The 21519-nt window shown below is 50.8% G+C and overlaps 7 protein-coding genes across 7 annotated transcripts; 2 read left to right on the top strand and 5 right to left on the bottom strand.

Moving 5' to 3' along the window:
• Positions 1 to 1853: 1853 nt before the first annotated feature.
• Positions 1854 to 2552, bottom strand: JN550_013251 (uncharacterized protein; the record flags this gene model as incomplete). Its single annotated transcript, XM_049311818.1, has 1 exon — positions 1854 to 2552. One exon carries the CDS (start codon positions 2550 to 2552, stop codon positions 1854 to 1856), a length of 699 nt encoding a protein of 232 aa, XP_049164789.1.
• A 2127-nt stretch (positions 2553 to 4679) lies between these two features.
• On the top strand, positions 4680 to 6044 carry JN550_013250 (uncharacterized protein; the record flags this gene model as incomplete). The annotated part of the gene is made up of 4 exons (XM_049311817.1): positions 4680 to 4723; positions 4770 to 5376; positions 5423 to 5687; positions 5776 to 6044. The coding sequence occupies 4 exons, from the start codon at positions 4680 to 4682 to the stop codon at positions 6042 to 6044; spliced, it is 1185 nt and encodes a 394-aa protein (XP_049164788.1).
• A 2510-nt stretch (positions 6045 to 8554) lies between these two features.
• On the top strand, positions 8555 to 9397 carry JN550_013249 (uncharacterized protein; the record flags this gene model as incomplete). Its single annotated transcript, XM_049311816.1, has 1 exon — positions 8555 to 9397. The coding sequence occupies one exon, from the start codon at positions 8555 to 8557 to the stop codon at positions 9395 to 9397; it is 843 nt and encodes a 280-aa protein (XP_049164787.1).
• Positions 9398 to 9546: 149 nt separating this feature from the next.
• JN550_013248 (uncharacterized protein) lies at positions 9547 to 12162 on the bottom strand (the record flags this gene model as incomplete). The annotated part of the gene is made up of 1 exon (XM_049311814.1): positions 9547 to 12162. The coding sequence occupies one exon, from the start codon at positions 12160 to 12162 to the stop codon at positions 9547 to 9549; it is 2616 nt and encodes an 871-aa protein (XP_049164786.1).
• A 433-nt stretch (positions 12163 to 12595) lies between these two features.
• On the bottom strand, positions 12596 to 13653 carry JN550_013247 (uncharacterized protein; the record flags this gene model as incomplete). Its single annotated transcript, XM_049311813.1, has 2 exons — positions 12596 to 13591; positions 13648 to 13653. 2 exons carry the CDS (start codon positions 13651 to 13653, stop codon positions 12596 to 12598), a joined length of 1002 nt encoding a protein of 333 aa, XP_049164785.1.
• An 886-nt stretch (positions 13654 to 14539) lies between these two features.
• Positions 14540 to 17959, bottom strand: JN550_013246 (uncharacterized protein; the record flags this gene model as incomplete). Its single annotated transcript, XM_049311812.1, has 2 exons — positions 14540 to 15485; positions 15630 to 17959. 2 exons carry the CDS (start codon positions 17957 to 17959, stop codon positions 14540 to 14542), a joined length of 3276 nt encoding a protein of 1091 aa, XP_049164784.1.
• Positions 17960 to 20527: 2568 nt separating this feature from the next.
• JN550_013245 (uncharacterized protein) lies at positions 20528 to 21352 on the bottom strand (the record flags this gene model as incomplete). Its single annotated transcript, XM_049311811.1, has 1 exon — positions 20528 to 21352. The coding sequence occupies one exon, from the start codon at positions 21350 to 21352 to the stop codon at positions 20528 to 20530; it is 825 nt and encodes a 274-aa protein (XP_049164783.1).
• Positions 21353 to 21519: the final 167 nt, after the last annotated feature.

Genomic DNA, 21519 nt, shown 5'->3' with positions numbered 1-21519 from the left:
GACAGCATAATGCACCAGCCACGTGTGAGCGGCATGCCGCCAGGTTCTATATACCGAGCTGAAACGGCGTGACGAGGACCCCTGGGCGAAGGTGTTTGTCACTAGCAGGCGCCTCGGCTGATCGATATTAATCAGACGTTCGGGCCGGGACTAAAGCCCATCGTGGCTTGGCTAGAAGGCGACAAGCGTATCCCCGACCCAGAGCGTAGTGGGACGCTGAAGCTGAAGGGACCCTTCTCCACCGACGTGACAGAAGAATGGTAGCCAATGGTAGACTAAGACGAGCCTGAAAACCCTGGCGTTGCAGTTTGACGAGCATGGACTTTCTGCACTAGATCGATCGGCTCTATGCATTGTTGGCGATCTTCCAATTCAGCCAATCAGCATCAGGCTTTGGAGATAATTGAATGGGGACCTGTGAAAGATCAGCCATTAGCTTGTCAGGAACATGACACGCGTAGTACCGGAGCCTGCCGGATAGCTAGTTTTGTACGGCTTACCATGGGAGGCAATAGCTCAGGGGCAACTTCAAAAAAATGTACGTTATGGAATGCGTCTCGATGCGGAGGTGGAGAGTCTGTCAGAAGATAGCTTGACGCGTCGGCCACGACAGGCCGAATGGTGCATATAGAACACGGGACTCTGCTCCTGGCGCGAAGAGCCGTCTTTCTCGTGGCTTGCAAAAAATTTGCCAGCGCCTTTTTTGACAGCCGGCCAACCGGCCCAAGTGGCCATCGGCCAGGAACCAGTCGCACTGCCGATCGCAGATAACGCTAAAAGATGACTTGGCTTGCGCCAGTTGAGTGCCAGGAAATGCTTGCCCCCTTAGGGAAGGATCTAGCAGCTTGCTATCGCTGGCTAGCAGGTTGACATCTGGGCCGGGTTCGAACAGTGAACTGGAAGCTTGGCAGAACGCACATGGCAGACCCGACTATGTACTAAAAAACCTTTTGGCTCACATCTCCGTTGGCCTTGAGCCCTTGACGTTTTGTTCGGTTTTCCCTTCCTAGATGAAGGATAGGCCCAGAATCTGGACTAGATAAGGTTTCAGATGGCGCCTCTGTCACTTGGGGCCTGGCTTGAAGCCACTGACGTCCTGCCACGTGAGGTTGTCAAGATAGTCAACTCACCAAAATGGCCAGAAACTAAACACAAATTGGTGCGGCTCTAGATGCGGATGCATCCTAATCCGGTTGAGCTCTATCCTAAACTGCGCTGGAGTACCGAATCACTTTGCGCGCGGAAGGCCCCGGCCTGATCGGTAGACCAACACCGGCGAGCACTCGCCGTGATTAGCCCCGAGTGCTACAAAAGCACTCAAGGCATTTGCGCATATCGGATTCCCATAAATAATCTCGTGCGAGTGACATTACCCTTCGTACCAGAGTCGACATCAGCATGCAGGGCCTCTATGAAGATCATCACCTCCGCACGAAACCTCCTCTTCACGCACGGACTTTTGCAGATTAGCTTCTCCTGTCCCATGCTAGCGCAAACAATTGCTCACTAGCATGGACCGAGTTTCTGGAACACAGAATCGGAGAAGAATTGGTCATAGTCTGCAGCTTTCCCATAGGAGTGTCAATTTAATTCCCGGGTTAATGCATTTCCGAAGAAATACTAGAGAGCGCCTCTGAATCATGTGCAAGCCTCTAGATAGCGCTTGCCCACTCATGAACATCAATGATTGCCTGTGCAAAGACACTAGGTGCCTCAAAAGGGAAAGCATGCCCTACAGGGGCTTCCCTCCTCTCAAAACGTGCCTTAAACATACTAGCATGGGCCTCTGTGCCTCCAGGCTTCAACGGATCTTGTGTTCCGTCCAGAGTTATACTGGGGACGACGATCTTAGGTTATGCTGCCAACTTCCGTTCAAGCTCCTCCAATTCCGGGTCGCCGTCAGCATTTCCCATACAAAACCGATAGGTATGTATGACAACATCGACAAAGTCAGGATTGTCAAAAGAGGAAGCAGTGCGATCAAAAAGTTCGTCGCTGAATGACCAATTTGGTGACCATTGCTTCCAGAGCAGTTTGCAGAGACTCCTTCGATCCCGGCTCAAACACTTTCTTCCCCTATCGCTCTGGAACAAATGTTGATACCACACGACACTCTCCAAAGCCGGCTCACATGGCTCCTTCTGCGCAGCTCGATCGATAATGTCGTAGCCAGCATAGCTCACAAGCCCCGTAACTCGATCTGGCCATAAAGCCGTGGCCACACAAGAAGCTAGACCGCCCCAGTCAAACCCCGCAAGAACCGCCTTCTCAATGCCCAGCGAGTCTAACAAGGCGATCAGATCTGCCCCTTGTGCAGCTTGTTGTCCTGTCCGCATAGTATGTGGCGAAAGGAAGCGCGTGGGCCCAAAGCATCGCAAATATGGGACAATCACTCGGGCCCCCTGCGCAACGAGGAGAGGGACCACTTCGTCGTAGGCATGAATGTCATACGGAAATCCATGAGCAAGAACGACCGGCCAGCCTGTAGATTTGCCATGCTCGTAGTAGGCAATTTCTAAAGTTGCCGTTCTGGTGGTTTTCAGCTGCGACATTGTAATATGAGCTGAAAGTGGATTGTGGATGCTGGGGTCGTATCGCGGATGGGGGAAGAGCAGGGATAGGCTGTCCTTTACTTCGCTCTGATTTCCGATAACGGTAAAGGTGCAATGTCGAAGGATGAATTCTCGATCTTTTGCGGCTCCCTTTCTCCAAAGTGTGTTCGCACCACTGTCAGTGATGCCGATTCCTCAAACGGGACCCTGCAGTTGATTACGTCTTGGAGTTGACTTTGACACGACAATAGGGCGCAAGTCTGCCTAAAGAAAGTTACCTCTAGACCCCACTTCCGTTAGTGCCACATCACTTCTGTGGAAACGCGGCCTGGCTTAACTTCGGCTCAGCCTCGCCTAAGATAATATTTATTATACGTTTTATCACATTATAAACTTGTATGTATATTGACTATTAACAGTTTACATTTTTAGGAGTTATGGGGGAAAGGTAGGGCCATGCACAGGCCAGTACTCTCCGACAGGGACACGTCCAGGGTGACGACAACGAGCGCCTCAAGTGCACATTTGTATCGTACGGGATGTTTGCTGAAGCAAACAACCAACCAATCCAAGCCCAGAAGCCGGGCCACATCTTTTAACGTGCAAGCTCTATCAATACCGTTCGAGTGGAGGCGTTGAGCAACATGACCGGGCCCAAGGTTCACCTGGCTTCCGTTTTCGGCTTGTACTCATAGGCATGACTTGAAAGTATGAGAGAAGGTCGGTAACTATCAACAAGTGTTGGGACTCGTTGATGTCTGTTGGTAGATGTTAACAAGTCCGGAACTAACGGGTATGGTTTCCTTAGTACCATAGCCCGGACAGCTCACACACTGTCAACTTCAGGTCCTTGTTGACCCTTCCAAGTTACGAAGTGGAGCAAGCAAAACTTTCCATGGCAATGAATAACAGGACATCGTGACACGCTCACTCCTGATAATAGACATATGCTTGCCCCTCCCTGATCGAAGGCTCGGCCGTAGGAAGGGACTCCCCTGTCGTGCTTCTTCTCAATTGTATAAACATCAAAATCTTTGGCCTATTTATTGTTTATGTCGATCATCAGCCAAGTGTACTTGTTTCGTTCATGTGTTATATTAACACCTACTTACTCAGTGTGATGCCGTGACAGACAACATCTGCCCCGGCTACAATGTGTTATCGTCGCATCAAAAAGGGATCCCAGCCCTCAAGATGTCTTGATAAGGATGAATTCCCCGCCCAGCCTACCGGGGTAAGACACCCCTTGCCTGACATGTCGTATTCGACCGTGATAATAACATTGTTTTGGCGTAGTGGGTGAATTATCCGCCGACCAGTCATTTCCGGATAACGTTGTTTATCCTGAGGCCTCGAATGCTCCTTCTGGTAGCTGATGCAGCTGACGTACCAGCCATACAAGTTGAAATGGACTCGGTGGGGCATCATCTCTGTCCACAACATCGGTTGGATCAGTTACCGACTTGAAACGAAAAGAAAAAGACCTAAAGCACTTCATAGAGCTGGCTGAATTGGAAATAATCAGATTGGAAGACTATGTAGGACAGCTTTATTAGATACACACAAGTACCACACGAAAAAGGAGGTATATGGACACATAGGTCCTTGGTCGGACTTTTTAGTACATTATACGAGGGTTACAAAACAACGAGTGGGTGTCTTGTAAAAAGCATAACTAGTTTATAGGCTATCAGAACAACACTTTAACACATACGACTGATGCGCAAAACAAGCAGCGGGCAGAGCTGGTTCTAGCTTGAACTAAAATTTCGTTATAGTAAGTTATTCCATTAACTGTTAAGTAGGCGCTTTAATAATTCGACCCTCATATCTTGATCATTTATCTTTGCGATATTTCCCGTCAAGTCCTGTGTAGCTATCGTTCTGCCAAGCCTCCGGTCAAGTGACGCCGAGATGCTGCGGTAGCCCCATCATCGTCCGCGGGGCTCAGCAAGGCAATGGATGTCTGCGCCCGGGTCTGGGTGCGGGTGGCAGCCAAGATAGAATAATAAGCACGGATGGCAGCGGCTCCACTAGCATTTCCAGCCGTTCCCTCCGACCCCCGGCCCGGGTATGTATGTACATACATTTACTTGTACGACACACACATCCAAGGGCGTGCATTCTATGTTGGCCAGTGCAGGGGCCAACGACTACGGCCAACTACTCAAGTACGCATCGTGTTGGTCAGTCAGCCTTTGTGTGCCCGTAGGCTAGGCCGGAAGAGCTCTCTGCTGCCGGTGGCTCCAACATAACCGAAAGCCCCGGCTATCTGACTGAGAAGCTCCCCAGCACGCGCGACCAGCACGAGGACAAGAGTTTGACGCCCTGGCTCCAACAAGGGGAATTCGCCAGCTGTCACCGTGCCACCAGTCTTCAGCATGTCTCCGACCCAGGCACGGCTCCAAGAGCTCCCTTATCTAGTTCTTCTCGACGTCACATACTTTGCCTGCTGCGACTGGAAGAACTCTGTGCCTTGGTCCATTCATCTTCCGTTTTTCATCAGCAGTATCTACTGGACCGCAAGTACCTGCTCTGGACGTCCTTCACAAACACGCTCCAGGGTCTCTCGGTCGATGCATTCGCCGTCTACCGCTCTGACTCAGCCGAATTCTCAGGCACCCGGTCCAATGCCATCGTTGCGAAATTCCTCTCTACCTATCGGGATCAGCGTGACTCGAACCAAGATTTCATCGCAGCCGAGAGGCCTAGCGAGGATGAGGCTGTCGCCATGGTTTACTTCTTCTTCTCTATTAGGAAACCCCTCGTCGGCTACTACGCTCGGTGGACAAAGGCCAAGCTCGCTGACGAGGCCGGTGGCTCCGTATGTCGAAGAGCATCGGGTACTGCGTGCATGGTACCGCTTCCAGCTGTGCTGTGACCTTTTCGGCTTGGGCTCAAGCCATGTACACTTGCCATTCTGGTTCAAGTCCACCTCTTTGAATATTTGGGACACATTTCTTTACTTGTTCCCCCCTTGGGAGGTTGAGGAAGTGGCCTGCATTTACACCTTTGCCGAAATGGAATATGGGCATATCTTTGATAGTATCCGCTGGGACGTGCACGAAACAAATCCCAAATTCGACGGTCAAAGGCCGCCGACACCAGATGGCGCATTCGACCTAGATAATAGCTGTTAGTTTATGCCCTATCCCCTTGCCACTGTGCGGCACCCACGGAAATCATGAACACCGTTGTTACTAACGAATTGTTAATCCGGCAGGGATGAGAGACGGCCTCTTGACAGGGACAATTTCCCGAGGCCTGAGGCTGTTGTATGCTGTGCTTTTTAAGATGACGAGCCATGAGAGCCTCGTCCTCACAATGCAGGAGTACATGGCTCTCGCTCCGACTGCCTTCTTGGGCGATATCCTCAGTGAACGAGGACAATACGAGCGACGCAACGAACGGCCTTCGAACAGAGACCGCATACAGAAAATTGCGAGAAATTACCATCCATGGGGGACGGCATGCTGGCTACTGGCACCCTAGGTCCGCCTCTATCATGGACAATAATTTGGCGTGGAACGTACAGCAATCTCTTTGGTCACTATGTGGATGACGATTTCCGATGCTGGGATTACATCATGTGGGACGCAAAGACCCTCGGGCGTACAGGCGCAACCAAGGTCTTAGCCCGACAGTGGAAGAAGCGCTGGGATGGTACGGATCCAAGGAATCGTGTCTATTAAACAAGCACACTTCAATACATGCTATCGTTTCGTCACGCCGATATGCATCAATGGTCTGAATGCCTCGTAACCCATATCCGATTGGTCCATTTTATGGCTGCTTTGCGCATACTTGGAGACTCTGTGGCCTTGGAGGGACTGAGTAAACAGGTATAAGGATATGCGAAGTCTCCAATTTCTCACAACTATTCAATAGAATGGCATATGTCAAGCTGGTGTAGTGTCAATCTCATTAACTTAAAGACCTGAGAAAGCGGAAGCTTGGGCGGCTAGGAGTTAGTTATATAATGTTAGTTTCATCTCTAGCCCAGTATAGGCTAGAGTCGAGATACTTTTGGAGAATTAGGTATCTTCGAATCCCGATGACTCGCAAGGTTATGCTCCGATATTAGTCGAGAGCAGTCCGTCTCCTGCAGCGTCTCCTCGAGTGCCTCCTTCCCAACTGCCACCACGTGTTCCAACATCTTAATTGCCTCCTTGATCCGTCAGTCGTTAACCCTTAGCTCCATATTACAGGACTCACAGATTTAATCTCCTGTATCATCGTCGCGCATTGAGGTGCAAAGACACAGGACTGATAGTAAGGCTCTAAACACCTAGATTTTGGTTACGTTAAAGAGTTCAAATGTTACAGTTTATGATAATATATATGTTCTTATAAATTAATGCTTGCGATTGAGGCAGTTAATAGCGCAAAGTTGCACGCACGGGTTACTTGGCGATTGGGATCATTCAGCCTTCAAATTAACTCAGACACTCATTGAGCTGCTGCAAAACGTGGGATGTGCTTTTCAACATGTAGCTCAGATGTGCAAACATCGACACTATTCACGTTCTAGCAATAGGGACCCGCTCCATAGTATCCGAAGTGACTGAAACACAACATATGGCTTCGCAGTGATGTGGTTTGGCTGAGTCAAGTACTAGTACGAGAGTCCCAGGGACCTGGGTAAACTCTTTCAGTGCGTTCAGGTGGGCTTGGAAGTTGAAGACACTCGCACTCATGCAAAGAGATGTTCGACAACATGAAGCAATGCCGCGATCGATCCTGTTCGCGACGTCATTCTCAAGACGAAACGAGGCTGTGCGATATCATTGTACTATTAGGGATAATCGCACTAGCGTAGCCTAGTTTCGCTTTCGCATAGCACTATCGTGAACCGGTCCTTTGGGTTTCCTGCAGGGCCGCCACTAGTAGCCAGTCCGGATCGCGCCTCCTCACTAAAGAGTTGGTTAGGAGAGGGTTAAATACTGTATTGAGTTCGATTCTCAATGGCGCCAGGGCATTGAGGGACCCTGCAGGTCCCTCCATTTTTCTTAAAGGAGTTGGGTACGACATCCTTCGGGTGATGTGTGGCTTGAGCTTTAGGTCATACCCCATCGCAAATCGTCGAAGCGATTTACCCAAGTCGGACTGCCACATTCCTTCCAAGCACATTTGGCGGAGAGTGTACATGAAATCAAATCCACATGCAACAGCAATGCAATCCATTGGTTCCGGTTAACAGAACGTCTCAAATAGCGATTAAACCCCCTTTCTAGGGTATGGGTAGCCATTGTGAAATCTGCATTTCTGCGATAGAAGAGGACCACTCTGCGCTTGACGCAGACTGGACCTGTTCGAACAACCACTTTTCGACTTTAAACCGCCTGCACCCAAGATAAGCTTACGGCTTTGGGTGATTTGGACGTAAAGAAACAATAAGTAGCGGCTTGGTCAAAAAGCTTGTATCATACGCCACGAAGCCGAAGGCAACCTTGTTCTGTTCGCGTCGGGCCGGTGGACGCCATCCGCAGTGCCTTGATGTAATCAAGCTTCTGTGCCGTAGAGAAAGTAAGCATTAGGATGAACTAATATTTAGCTCCTTGGGCCGCAGGGCCTCTCAGCCTGCATAGCTGTCGACCTTTCGTCAAAGCACGGAAACTGACCAATCAGAGATACGTCGGTCTTGGCTCGCACTCGCTTAGTTAGCCCTTTTGGGACAAGCCTCAAGACGCTTGCGTAGGCGTGGCAGTGCGATGGATGAGATAGCACAATCCGATCAGCCATACCGCTATGGAGGCAGCCCTTGATGGACGAGAAACTGCAGATCCGAAAGCGAGCTTACGCTTTCACGAGTATATAGGGGTCGCGATGGATTCTTGAAGTTTTCGCTATTTCGCACCAACTATCATTCTCGCCAACGCCTGCTAAAGTAGCTTCCCATTTATATTCACGAACGAGCTCACAAGTACAGAGCACGCCCACTCTCGTCAGATAGCCCGATATACAGACTCATCTTCGAGAACTTCGAGCCTACACTTTCAAAAATGGCCCTTACGGAACGGAACGGTGTCTCGATCGCCGAGATCTGCGTTTACACACCAGCCCTCGCCATAGCCATTTGGCTTTGCGTCCGCCATGGCTTTGGGCGCAGCTCCGGCTGGTTGTATTTGATCATTTTCTCTCTCGCACGACTCATTGGTGCCTCAATGCAACTGGCCACCATATCCCAACCCCAGAACATCAGCCTGTACATCGGTTCCTTCACGCTAGAGAACGTCGGCCTTTCACCCCTGATCCTCGTCGAGCTGGGACTGCTCAGTCGCGCTTTGACCAGCATCCGGAAATCAGTCACAACCTTTGTCAATGAGCGAATGTTGCGCGCCATACAGATTCTTGTCCTGGTGGGACTTATCCTGGGCTCAGTGGGAGGCAGCAATGCCGGGTCCAATTACGCCGTCACAGGGGTTTATACAGCCTCGAGCATTTCCCAGGCTGGATTGGGCCTCATGATCGCGGGTTATATTCTCACGGTACTAGCAGCGGTGCAAGTCGCCGTACAGATCTCCCATGCTGAGCCGGGAGAGAGGAGACTCAGCCTTGCCGTGGGTTTATCGTTGCCCTTTGTCTTGGTCCGACTCGGGTACGCTGCCGAGTCTACCTTTGGGCACAACTCGCGCTTCAACCAATTCACTGGGGATGTCAACATCCAGCTTGGCATGTCTGTCATTATGGAAATGATTGCGATTGTTATTATTGAAGGATTTGGTCTCACGTTGAAAAAGATACCCAAGGGCCAACAGCTTACAGCGACTGAAGACGCCAGGAAGGTCTCGAGTCAGAATCAGTATGAGATGGGCCCACACTATGAGACTAATGCAGGGCACTAGATGTAAACAGATGTAAACTTCGAACTCTCCTTTGTGTATAGATTTTGTTTAGCTCTTAGAGATCAATTAGACCAACAGCGGCATAGATGCGAATTTTACAGCAGGAATTGAAGTCGAGTATTTATGAACGAAAATGATCATCGTCGTGGTTACACGAGTACTATACTCCTCCAATCCTTTTCAATATCTGCCCAGACGTCTGCATACACTACTCCAATAGCCAGCCGCCTCATTACACCACGCTCCTTATCCTCCTCGCCAATCATCACCAAGAGGCACAATTCGTCCCATGACAACACCGGTAGATTCCCACGCAGGCCACTGCTTTCGCTGAACTGCATTCTCCTTGTCGCGGTACATACACCCAAGACGAACACTGGGTGCAGCTTCTGATTTTCTGCGTGCGTATAGAAGTTTTCGTGCGCAAAGCGCGGGCTCATAGACATGGTGATACCAACCGCTGTCTTGCTGTCCGGTGTGGTTATGTGGCAACCAGTGAAGTGTCGACGTGGTGGGATCATGAAAAAGGCATACCCATATGGATTCACAGATAGGTATGCACAGGTAGTGGTGAACAATAGGGCGTTGGGGCATTGGATAGCAGTTGCGTATGCTTCTTCGAACCCATCGTGTCGTTTATCTACCGTCACTGGATCATCATGAGAGATGCTGTTCTGTGGCCACCAGGACGAAGGTATCGTATATTGGTCCAGTATGCGAAGAGCCGTTATAGCGCAGGTACTCTCCTCGGGGTCATAGTAATGGCCTTGCCGGTCGTCATGAGGTTTTGCTTTACCAAATTCCGTTCCTTCCCACCCCTTTTCTCGTGCAAACTTCCGAACCTCTTGAATCAATATGTCGATTTGTTCCTTGCCCATGTCCAGAATGTTGTCATCAGTGGAACGTGAAGTCGGCCACCACGATAAGGCCGCTTTCTGAATGAGCACCAACGCCTGTCGCTTGACATGCTCTTGAAGAAGGTTGAGCGCGCGTTTGTCCTCAATGACTGGTCGGATGCCAGTATCAGGATCAGAATAAAAGAACTCAAGGATATTTGCCTTGAGCCCGGACGCTGCCTCCAGGTAGGTGTCTTTCGCAACGGTCCAAGACCGAAGCCATTGAACCTCACCATCCAGCGCAGCCCAGCTCCAGCTTGGAATGCCATCTACAATTCGCTTAGTCGCTCTCTCGTCATAAGGTATCCACCGCAAGGATTCCAGGAAATATCTTTCCGGATGCCCCTGAAGAAGTTTGGTGCCCATCTGGCTCTGTATCAAGCCACCAACACCGGCAAAGGCGTTCATCACATCGCTCGGAAATGTAAGCTTCCTCGCGGAGTACTGGCTGATTGGGACTGAAATGTCCTCGAATGATGTAGTGGATATATGTTTCGCTTGATCATTCATGGTTCGAACTTGCCCGTACGGTGTGTCCAACCAGTCTTTCCACGATTCTGCCTCCGGCTTTTCATGCCACATCTCCGTGCCACAGTTGCCATACACGTGTCCTTCATCGAAGTAAAGACGGCGCCCTGAGAAGAGTCGTTCTTGGAAAGTCCAGGCTCTAGAATTCCACCTCGAACGCTCAAGTGCCACCTCTATCCATGGAATCCGTGCGCTTCCCATCGGGTTCCTCATCGTTGCCAGGAGGTCCCAGCTCCAATTCTCCAAGGTCACTCGCCGTGGACGGGAATCAACGCCTGGAAGCCCCTTGGTCGGACCATCTGCGAGCGCCACGATTGTCAGGAATGCCTGTTGGTAGACCATGCCCATGGCAGCTATTTGCTCCATCTTGGACTCGGGGTCATCTTGGATAATGCAAAACCGATCGACCCACAGATAACGCTTCCCGATTTGCTGGCATAGACGAATCGCATCCATAACCACCTCGGGTATGTTGTTATCGTTTAGACTGCCAGGCTTGCTCATAAGCTCCAAGTTGCTTCGCACCAACTGAAGTTCCTGTTTTTCCAACGAATCTGAGGCTGCTGCCCAAACATAACTCAGTGCCGTGTACTCGACGTTCGAAGTAGGCTGCACAACACATCGATCAAGCGTGTCAACGAGTCGAAAGGAACTGGGCAAACTGGCAGAGACACTCATAGCGGGCCCATTGCAGTCTTGCCCGTGTTCGTGAACGCACCGGTCGAGCCAATCTTTGACTTGTGCCATATCGACCAACTCCCTTTGCCAGAGAGACACCTTAGTCAGGCCGTGGCACCATTGATCGTACTGCAGAAGCAGATGAATGACGCATGGTTGGTAGACCCAATCTCCCTTCTCGTCCCCCTTCGCCATACACACTGCGAGGACGCACGTTTGACTCCAGGGAAGCAACCCCTTGCTGACCGCTGCATCCTTACTTGTACTTCGATGATGGTCAAGTGGATCAAAGACAAAGGGTTTCCAGATCGCGAGCCTGACCTTTGAATCTCTCGAATCCTCCGTGATGCGACTTTCAAGCACATCACCCACGGTGGAGCACATCATACAATTGTCTCGCCGGCTAGCGAAATATTCTCCTCCGTGAAAGTCCAGCTCCTTGAGGTCGCAGTACCCGGCTTTCCGCATAGGAGGCCAGTCACGATTGTGCTTGTAACAGAAGTGCAGTGGATTCACTGGTTTGAACTTCTGCTGCTTCTCCAGGCATGAGGAGACATGCTGTAGATCATCCCAATCCTGGCAGTCATCGCAGAGACGCGGGTTCCGCTTGCGTGGGGGCGAGGGCGCGTCGCCGCCAGGGCTGCAAATGCTGCATAAGCTCATGGTCTCTGGTAGCTTCCGCCAACCTGGCGATGGCCCCTTTTTCGGTGTATTCGTCTGTCAGGCGCAAGACAGAGTACCCAGTCCGCAAGGAAGAGGGGAATCAACGAGGCCTGACACCCACTAGTCTCGACTTACCCCTGTAGCTGAGCCTCTCCTGGCGCCCCACTATTTCAAACTCGTTCCTTGCTCGCATCAACCACAAGAAGACACAAAGCTATACAACTACGCTAGCAGAGTTAGGTCACTATCCTCCATAACCCTAAAAGAATCATAGCTGAACATGAGTTTCTCTGCTTCTTATACTGCAATTTGACTGGAGAACGTTATCACCTACTTACACCACTGAAACAGTAGAGGAGGACACGAGAATGCGAAGAGATTCATCTATTGGGGTATCATTCCTACCAACTCCTTTTATCAGATCCTGAACGTATCATGCATCCGCCTCAAACTGATCGTTGAGGTATCTGACGAAACTCTCACGTATGCTGCTCGCCCCCGAGAGGTTTCCAATCTTCTCGAGCCCAATGCCCCCCCTGTTCAGACCCATGTACGCTCTTCTCAGTCTCTGCAGCTGCGGCAGCCCCATCTTCTTCCCGGCTGGGAGTTCGACGACCAGCTTGTCCTCGTCCCCTCCAGATCCTCTAGACACGACGATCTCGTCGCCGCCCTCGTCGGACTGTTGGTCCAGAATCTGCTTGACGATATCCTGTGTCTCGCGATCCAGCACGTAGAGATAGTCTCCTCCAGCGTCACGGCTCCTCTGGACAGTGGCCTGGTTTGGCTTGATGACTTTGCGGCCTTCTCCGGCGATGGCGTCCCACAAACTGTCAAAGACCTGTTTCGTTTGTGCTTCGTCGTCGTCCCAGATCAAGGTGAACAGTGGGCTGTCCCATCTGGTCATGGGGTTTGGCTCCTCGTATCGAAATACCAGATTCTCCCAGTTCGCTGGTGAGTATGGTCCTTCTTGTTCATCGTGTGCGGAATCCGGGTCTGTCTGCTCTTGCTGCTTCGCCAACCGCTCCTCGTTCACCTCTCTTGCCTTGTCTTTACTGCATCCGATCTGCAGAATGCAGCTTGGTGTGCGTACGGCCTTGGATTCACAGTGGAGTTGGTAGCGCCACCCCTTGATATAGTTGAGCCCGTCCAGGATCACGATATCCTTGTCTGAGAGTACTCTTTTCACAGCACCGTAGATACTGGCGCGGGCATCCTTCTCGGACGCATTCGCGGACCGTGTATGTGCAGGGAGGGACGCAAGGTCGTAGACAGATCTCGAGATGGACAAGGTTTGGTCGGATATGAGGTGCAGTCGATATTTGGGGGGCGAGCCGCCAGCTGACGATTGTATTCGCTCCGAGAGGTAGGCGTGAAGTTGCTTCGCACGGGTGCTCTTGCCGGACGTCGGGAAGCCGGCTACAATGATGAGCTGGACAATTGTCAGTAAGCAACGGAAGCCATGGGGACGCGCGATTGGTGACTGACCGGCATGGTAGCTGGAGTAGAATAGGCGGAAATGACAGGCCTTTTGTATATTGGGAAGAACACAAGCGGCTGTCAATACGATGGTGTCTGCGCGTGGAGAGAGATGAGGTGTGTTGGTGGTGACGCTGACCTCTTTGCCCCTCCAAAAAAGCTCAGATTGAGCCCCACTGCTGGCACTGGGGACGCGGGGCAGACGCGAAAGGCAGAGCCTCAATGCCAAGCCTCCTAATGTATTAGCCCCTGGAATGGTGCGCCAGAACGACAATCCCCGTGGTCGTAACATCCAATACCAGTGCCAGTCGCGCCGGCACTGAGCATTGTGGTAACTTCGTTGTTGTAACTAACGCGGCCGCGCCAGCTGATTGGGGCCTTTGGCGCATTGACGCTCTTTCACTAACTCGTGCGCGCGCCTTAGAAAACTCGCAGCTGTTTTCTGCCGCAGGGCTCTGACGCGGTTGAATTTCCAGAGCGTACTGAAAATGTTCCAAATTTCGATGGACTTTCGGTCCATGCTTCGCGTTTAGTGCTACTCTCGTGTGCCCGCAGCCACCAGTGACGCTCTCTTCACGATCGCTATGATCCTACTGAGTTTGCCACCATCGAGCTGTGATGCAATCAAATAATGTTTGATTCATCCCAGATGTCAGGGCGATTACGATGGCGAGACTACGTCTGCAAAGGGCAAGTTAGTCTTCCGAACTGATGACTGGAAGAAACCACAAGCCCGTGTAGGTATCGTCAGCAATGGGCATCACGAGGGTCTCGACGTTAGGAAGGAGATCAGGCTCTGTTAGGTGCACGGCAGAATGCTATCGAACCAAGACCGCGGCCAACGCCCCTCCTCCTTCCCTCTACAGACAGCTAGATCCAGGAAATCCGAGTTCAATGGGTGTTACCAAGCGACCCTGGCGATCGGCCCGCCAGGAAACGTCCTGACGAGCAGTTTTCTGATTTCATCCATGAACAGTATCGCAAGTGCCAAGGGTATCGGAATGAACCAGAACTCGATCGGCACAGCCGCCGTGTTGAAGAGGCTCTGGATACCGGGCACCTCGGTCACAAAGACGGCAATCGCCAGGCTGATCAGCATACTCACGACCAACCAGGGGTTTCGTCTCGGCTTCGTCACCGGATCGGCTTGCACAAGGCTTAGGCGGCGGTTGCGCACGGCCAGGATGTTACCCCACTGCAGGATAACAAGCGTGACAAAGTAGACGCACTGGCCGACGTTATTAAAGTGGGTGAGCTGATCCTGGGTGTACCCGCGATATCCCTCCGAATAGCCTTCGAAGAGGAAAAAGAGCTCACTGACGGGCATGCCAGCATAGCGCCACAAGTACAGGAAGAACATGGAATGTGCGATGCAAGTCTCCATGAAGCCTGTGAACAGGTAGGCTTGGATATAGATTTTGGCCGTGATGAGATGGTCACGTTTGTGGTTGCGAGGTGGTAGTGATAGAAGGTCGAACTCGGCCTTCTCCATGATGATTGAGAGAGAGAGGAAAAGGTCGGTAAAGACGCAGATGATAATCATGAGAAACGACGACAGGGGCAGCGGCACGCCAAAGAAGACGTTGGCAATGACTGGCCAGATTTCTGACCAGCTGCCTGCCGGCAGGAGATAGGAAATGACCTTTTGGAGGTTCTGGAACACAAGACGACCAAGCCGGATGGCGTCAATGATGGAGTCGAACTTATCCATGAGGATGAGATCTGCTGCCTCAATTGCAACGTCGCTACCGGTGATCACAGCTACGCCGACATCTGCAGCACGTAGAGCAGGTGCATCATTGACTCCGTCACCGGTGACGGCAACAACGTTGTCTCGCTCTCGAAATCTGACAGACCCCTTCCAGTTAGACACAAGGACTCGTTTTTTTTTTATCCACAGTCGTAGACCTAGCGGGAGGGGGGAGGCAAAATACGAAAGCGGTGGCTGTGAGTGGGATACATGGGTCATGGGATGAAAATGTATGACTTACTCGTTGACAATCCGCAATTTCTGCTCTGGTGTCGTGCGTGCGAATACGATCTCTTCATATTCACAAATAGCATTCCAGTCCTCGTCAGTCAAACCTGGGAGTTCTTTGCCCTCAATCAGAAGGCTACGGCCTTCTCCATCCAACCGTTTCTCCCTGAGCTCTGTCGAGTGTGCAGCTGGATCAGCTCTGAGGCTCTGCACGTCATCTATGTGGGCGTCCTGAGAGAAGATTCCTATGGATCGGGCGATAGCCGCAGCAGTGAGACCGTAGTCACCAGTCACCATGAAGAAGCGAGCACCGGCTCTGCGGCACTCGGAGACAGTCCTCATAGCCTCAGGGCGCGGGGGGTCGATAATGCCGAGAATTCCAATGATCGTCAGTCCCTCAAGCGCTTTGGCAGCCACCTCGTCACTGAAGCTGTTGGTTCCTGGGGCGTTGACGGGGGACATTGTCTTCTCACAAAGCATGATGACTCTTTCGGCGTTACTGGACAGTTGGTCCTGGATGGCCTTGATGGAGCTGCGGATCGCACCGTCAAGTGGATGGACCGAGGCCGTCTTTGAAGACCAATATTTGGTACAAGCAGGGAACAGAACATCGGGAGCACCCTTGACATAGACTTGGTAGTGACCAGATTTCTCGTTCAGACCGCGACTGCCATTGACCATTGTCAACATCCATTTATTTTTCGAGTTGAACGGAATTTGGAATATCTTCTGCATATCGTCCTTGGCGTGGTTTTCGACGAGGGCGGTGAATCGCAGAAGTGCCGCGTCCGTTGCATTGCCTTGCACTTTTCGCTCACTGGGCAGTAGATGTTGTGTTGTCACGTCAAAAGTGGCGTCGTTGCAGAGAGACGCAGCTGCGTGGAGTCTGGACATGTGTGCAGCGGCCTCGTCTTGCTTCTTCAAGGCCTCCTGGACGTCTTTAGGGGATGATACGTCGTCCGCGAAAGCGACTGATGCCACAGACATGACGTTCTGAGTAAGAGTGCCGGTCTTGTCAGAACATATAACATTGACGCAGCCTAGTGTCTCCACAGTGGATAATCCTTTGGGCAGTATGTTGCTAGCTTTCATGCGCCGTGCGACCATCATTAGAGTCAACGAGACAGCAATGGGCATGCCTTCAGGAATAAAAGCGACAACACAACCCATGACGTTGTTCAGCATGGCTACCACAGTCATGTACGAAGGGTGATCGCGGCGTAGCCAGAAAGTCCATGTCAGGGCGATCAACAGAGCGAGCACAATTGTGAGGACGACGATGATCCTTACAAATCGCCAAATCTCCTTTTGAATGAGCGTAGGGACATCCTTGGCGTCGGCCATACCTTGTGCGATACGGCCCATGACCGAACGGCTGCCGGTGAGCACCACAATGCCCCTGCCACTGCCATTGACAACCAGAGTGCCCATAAGAGCGATGTTTCGGCTCTCAAGAAAGTTGCTATCGGTTCCATTGATTGCTCCCTCGATTTCGTCGGGTTCGCCCGTGAGCATCGATCGGTCGAAACGTATGTCTCCGGAGTGCTGCAAGAGTCGGAGGTCGGCTGGGACTTTGCAGCCCATGGACAACTCCACGATGTCTCCGGCAACGAGTTCAGTGGCCGGTAGACTAATGAGCTTGCCATCTCGGAAGACGTGTGTCTCTGAAGGCAGCAAGTCCACAATGGATTTCATGGTACGCGAGGTAGACCAATCTTGGAAAGCATTGAAAGAAGCTTGAAGCATAATCACGATAAGTACCAGGATGGCGAGCGCAAGATTGGTGGGTGAAGGAGGGTTGCTCAACGGTTGCCAGCAGATGAAAAAGATGATAACGCCGATCCAAAGAATGGAACAAAAACCACCAAAGACGTAGAAAAACAGCTTTTTGAGGTAGTTGACTCTCGGCTGCGGCAGAGTATTCCTGCCGTCACGCTGAAGCCTCGTGGCTGCAGCATTGTCGGAGAGACCCTGATCGGCTGCCACATTCAGTTGCTGGCATATCTGCTCCTTGTCGAGTTCATGGTATGTCAGATTCGCAAAGTAGTCTTCAGCCCGTTTCCTCGAATCTTTCAAGTCTTCCGACCCCTCGAGATCTTGGTGGCGAGACTCCGAAACATGGATGGAGAGAGTGCGGTATTCAATTTGGACGCCAGAGTAAGGGGATGTGGGCGGTATGCGACTCCGAGAGCTGCGGCTCGATCCACGGCTCATCGATCGAGCACGAGTTGCACTACGAGCGCCGCGATCAAGCCTCTCCCGTTCAGCACCACGCTCGCCATCTTCTTGGAAAGTGATGCGAAGATCGTTTTCGACCTCGTCCCCATTGCCTTCTTCCTTCATTGCAACGTCAGATGGATGACCCAGCGTCGAATCTTGTCGGAAAGAGCGATCAAGTCTACGGTTTGCGGCAGAAACATTGAGGCATCACCGCCGCAGGCTATTCTATATACCCATCCGGCGAGCTGACATGGGATCTGAGGGATTTGTTTTAGTCCAAAAAAAACCAGCATCAAATCTGCCCAAAGCCTTCCCTGATTGATCCCTGTGATTTCTCGCGTGTTGCTTCTTGCTGTAGACACACCCCGTCGCTGCCTCACGTGAGACGCGGGTCGTCGTACCAAGAGAACATGTTGGAACTTCTAGCAACAGCGAAACGAGCAGAGATTTGTAGTACCACGGGTACATTCTTGTAGGTACTATTGGTCATGTTGGCTAATTTTGATGATGTAGCCCCAAAAAGCTAATAGGTTGCACACCAGTCATGGGAATGTACGGACATTCTTATTAGGTAATTGGCTCAGGAAGGACACGCATGCATGTGCGGCAACACGGCCGGGCCGGGCAAAGCTTGACCTCGGAAACATCCACCTGAGGTGGGGCAGGGCATGCACTAGGTAGACGATCCCCCGGAATCGTTAGAAGGGAGGCCTCCAAGACCGCAAAGAATATGGTAACTCGATGGCAGATGTTTCGATACTGAACTATGCTTCGCACTGGTAGCGTAGTAGTTGGGCAGGTTATAGCTCTATCAGAACCAGTGATATATTATCATCATACACCAGTGCTAGTGATATATATACCGACCTTGCCACTCTAGCATTCAAGCACTCTGCCGTATCTAACCCGAATTACCTCAGATCGACTGTGATTTAGCCTTACAATTCCCGAGTAAGGGAGCGGAGAAACAAGAGTTCGTGGGGCCTCCTATTACGTGATGGAACCATGGGGGCATTGTGGGCGACTAGGGTTCAGCATCTTGCCTTGTTTGCTCCAAATATTACAAAGCACTAGGATATGCAATTGGCCCGATTGGCTGAAAGGAAAGAGCCTCTAAGGTATGTCCTTTCTTGATAAAAGTCGGGAAGTTCCCGTTTGATTTCAAATACCGTTTGAAGCCAGAACCTACGAAAAAAAGCACCCCGTGCTGCTGTATAGTAAATTTAATATTTATCACCAAGTTTGTGATACCGGACACTTCACATTTGAACGCGCCACGCAGTGGCTGTTGGCATTGTGGCTGTCACCACAGTACCCTGTTTCTCTATTAGGGCCTGAAAAATCCTCTAACCTCAGCCCTACAAATGGGCTGGGGAATTCCGTGCCTTCAATATTTTGCATGTTAACACACCCCGGGTTATACCAAGCATGGATGATGTAGCATAGATAGGTGTGCCAGCCGAGACATAGAAAACCAGACAAGCTAGTGCCGTGGTAAACACTAATAACTCTAGCAGAAACGGATACCAGAAATCCGCACTCGCACTATAACCGCTTGCATCGCCGAATGACCACGTTTGATGACGGATGTGATTATCTTGAATTGTTCCTGGCCGAAGGAAGTACATCGTGAACAGATTACAATCGACAGGCCACAATCTATCAAGCCGATTTCGACACCAGCCATCAGAAAGGTGTGACGTCAGGGGCTCAAAGCTGCGCCGTACCTAAAGCACTGCTGGCATAGAGTAAATCCAGGTGCAAAAATATGGGATGACTTAGTTTCGGAATTTTGCAAACCTCAAAGTCAACTACCCTTTCAATCTCCCACTTGGGTACGTGTTGCGAGGTTGACTTATGCTACTTGTTCATTCATATTATACAGGTCGGTGGTTAAAGCTCATAGGTTGTATTGAATTTGATCGTTGCCAAATTGATATGTGAGATAAAATTCACAAAGTACTTTGAATACGATGATCCAGTCCATTTAGGTATTTTATATGAATAACATCGGGGCCTGATTGGTGCTAGCTATATGCTCAACCATTCTGATATCTGGCACTACCTACGCCTCCTCATGATGGCGGTGTGCCAAGTGCCGCTTGTGTGTAGTCTACTTTAGTGGCTGAGATCCGTCGAAGTCGGCTGAAATGTAGGCAAGTCAACCGAGGCCTCCAAATATATCATAAGAGAATTGACGGAGCGGGATTCGGGTAGATTCAGTTCATTGTGGTAGAGAAGGGGTAGCCTCTTCTAAAATCACCTCCTCAAATGTAACATAGCAATCTAAACTGCAGCTGAAGAATAATGAGCATAGGTGTTCCAGACACCTTCCAGTAGATATCTGATTCTGTTACTGGTTGCAAGTCTCCGCCTCGTGTAACATTTGCGTTCTACAGTGTCCCAATCTCAGTGATGCTATCATAATTGGTCCATCTTACGATCGACTACAGCAGCACAAGATTGATATTTTCGTGCGAACACCAAGGTAGTATAACCGAGCATTGTTTGACAAGATACGACAAAATCATGGTAAGAAAAAGGATTCCAGGTGAGCAAAGATAATTAAAACTCTACAGATGCAACTATTCAAGTAAATTTAAGTAATCTGAAGATAAAAATAATAAGACCGAAGTATTGGTGAAGTTGTGTAATTGGAAAACTATCCGAGGGACGTTGATCTGAATCGACTTATGCCAATTGGGCAGCAACAGCGGCTACAACGAGAAGCATCGGTGCCACGAAGCGGCTCGTGATAGAGCCACTACTAACTTGGGCTGGATCCTTTGCGGACTGCGAGGCTCCATTGTTTCCATCAGCTGCAGGTACTGAAGTTTGCTTGCTTGGCGCTGCGGACTCTGCATAATTCTGAGATTCGTTGGCAGGGATTTGTGCAGGTGATTTGGTTGCAGGCTTCGTGGCAACAGGATCTGCAGATTGTCCGACGGTACCAGCGTGGCTGCCACCTGGGTAGGCGGCACTTTTCGCTTCAGTGCCCACGGCCGCAGATACAGCTGGGCCGGCTGGGGAGGGATGGGGGTTCACCGTCTGACTGTCGTGATAAGTTGCTCCACCGGTCGGGCAGGTGATAACAGTAGTCACTGGTTTATCGCCGCAGGCATGACAAACTGCTTCGCTGGTTGTGAAACCGTATGGAATAGAAGTCGGTGTTGGCCAAGGCAGCAACGTGGACATACCAACGTAGGTTTCCGTGATCGTATAAGGCTGATCAGAGACTCCTGTTGGGCAAAGTATCGGATAAGCAGTGGTGTAAACGCTTGTGGTTGTGCATGTTGGACACCCGCAGTCGCATGGTGGCATTGTGTAGGCGCAGGTGCCATGCTCTGCTGGGGGGGTAATGATAGCACCAGCCGTCGTAGCTGCATTGGTCTCATAGGCATCATCGCCATCATCGCACTCGGTGACCACAGCTTCGATATATGAGAAAGCCTCTGCGCTTCCTAAGCTAGCGAATCTGCCAAGCGCAGTGAGCGCCAAAAGAACGCGATGCTTCATACTGATGATATTGCCAGATCCAAAGATGGTTTGTATGTGTAAAGAATGGAAGCTGTGAGCAGGATTGTTCTACTCATATGCAGAAAGGAGACCGGGTCACAGGAACCGAAGTTGTCGGCTTGTCGGGAATAGGTGCACACAATGTGGCTTTAGTATCTGCGTATATA

The sequence above is a fragment of the Neoarthrinium moseri genome, assembly GCF_022829205.1.
Source record: "Neoarthrinium moseri strain CBS 164.80 chromosome Unknown scaffold108_Wmoseri_CBS_16480, whole genome shotgun sequence".
Classification (NCBI taxonomy): Eukaryota; Fungi; Ascomycota; class Sordariomycetes; order Amphisphaeriales; family Apiosporaceae; genus Neoarthrinium; species Neoarthrinium moseri.
Note: the sequence above shows the minus strand (reverse complement) of the source record. Positions and strands in the feature narration are given on the sequence as shown.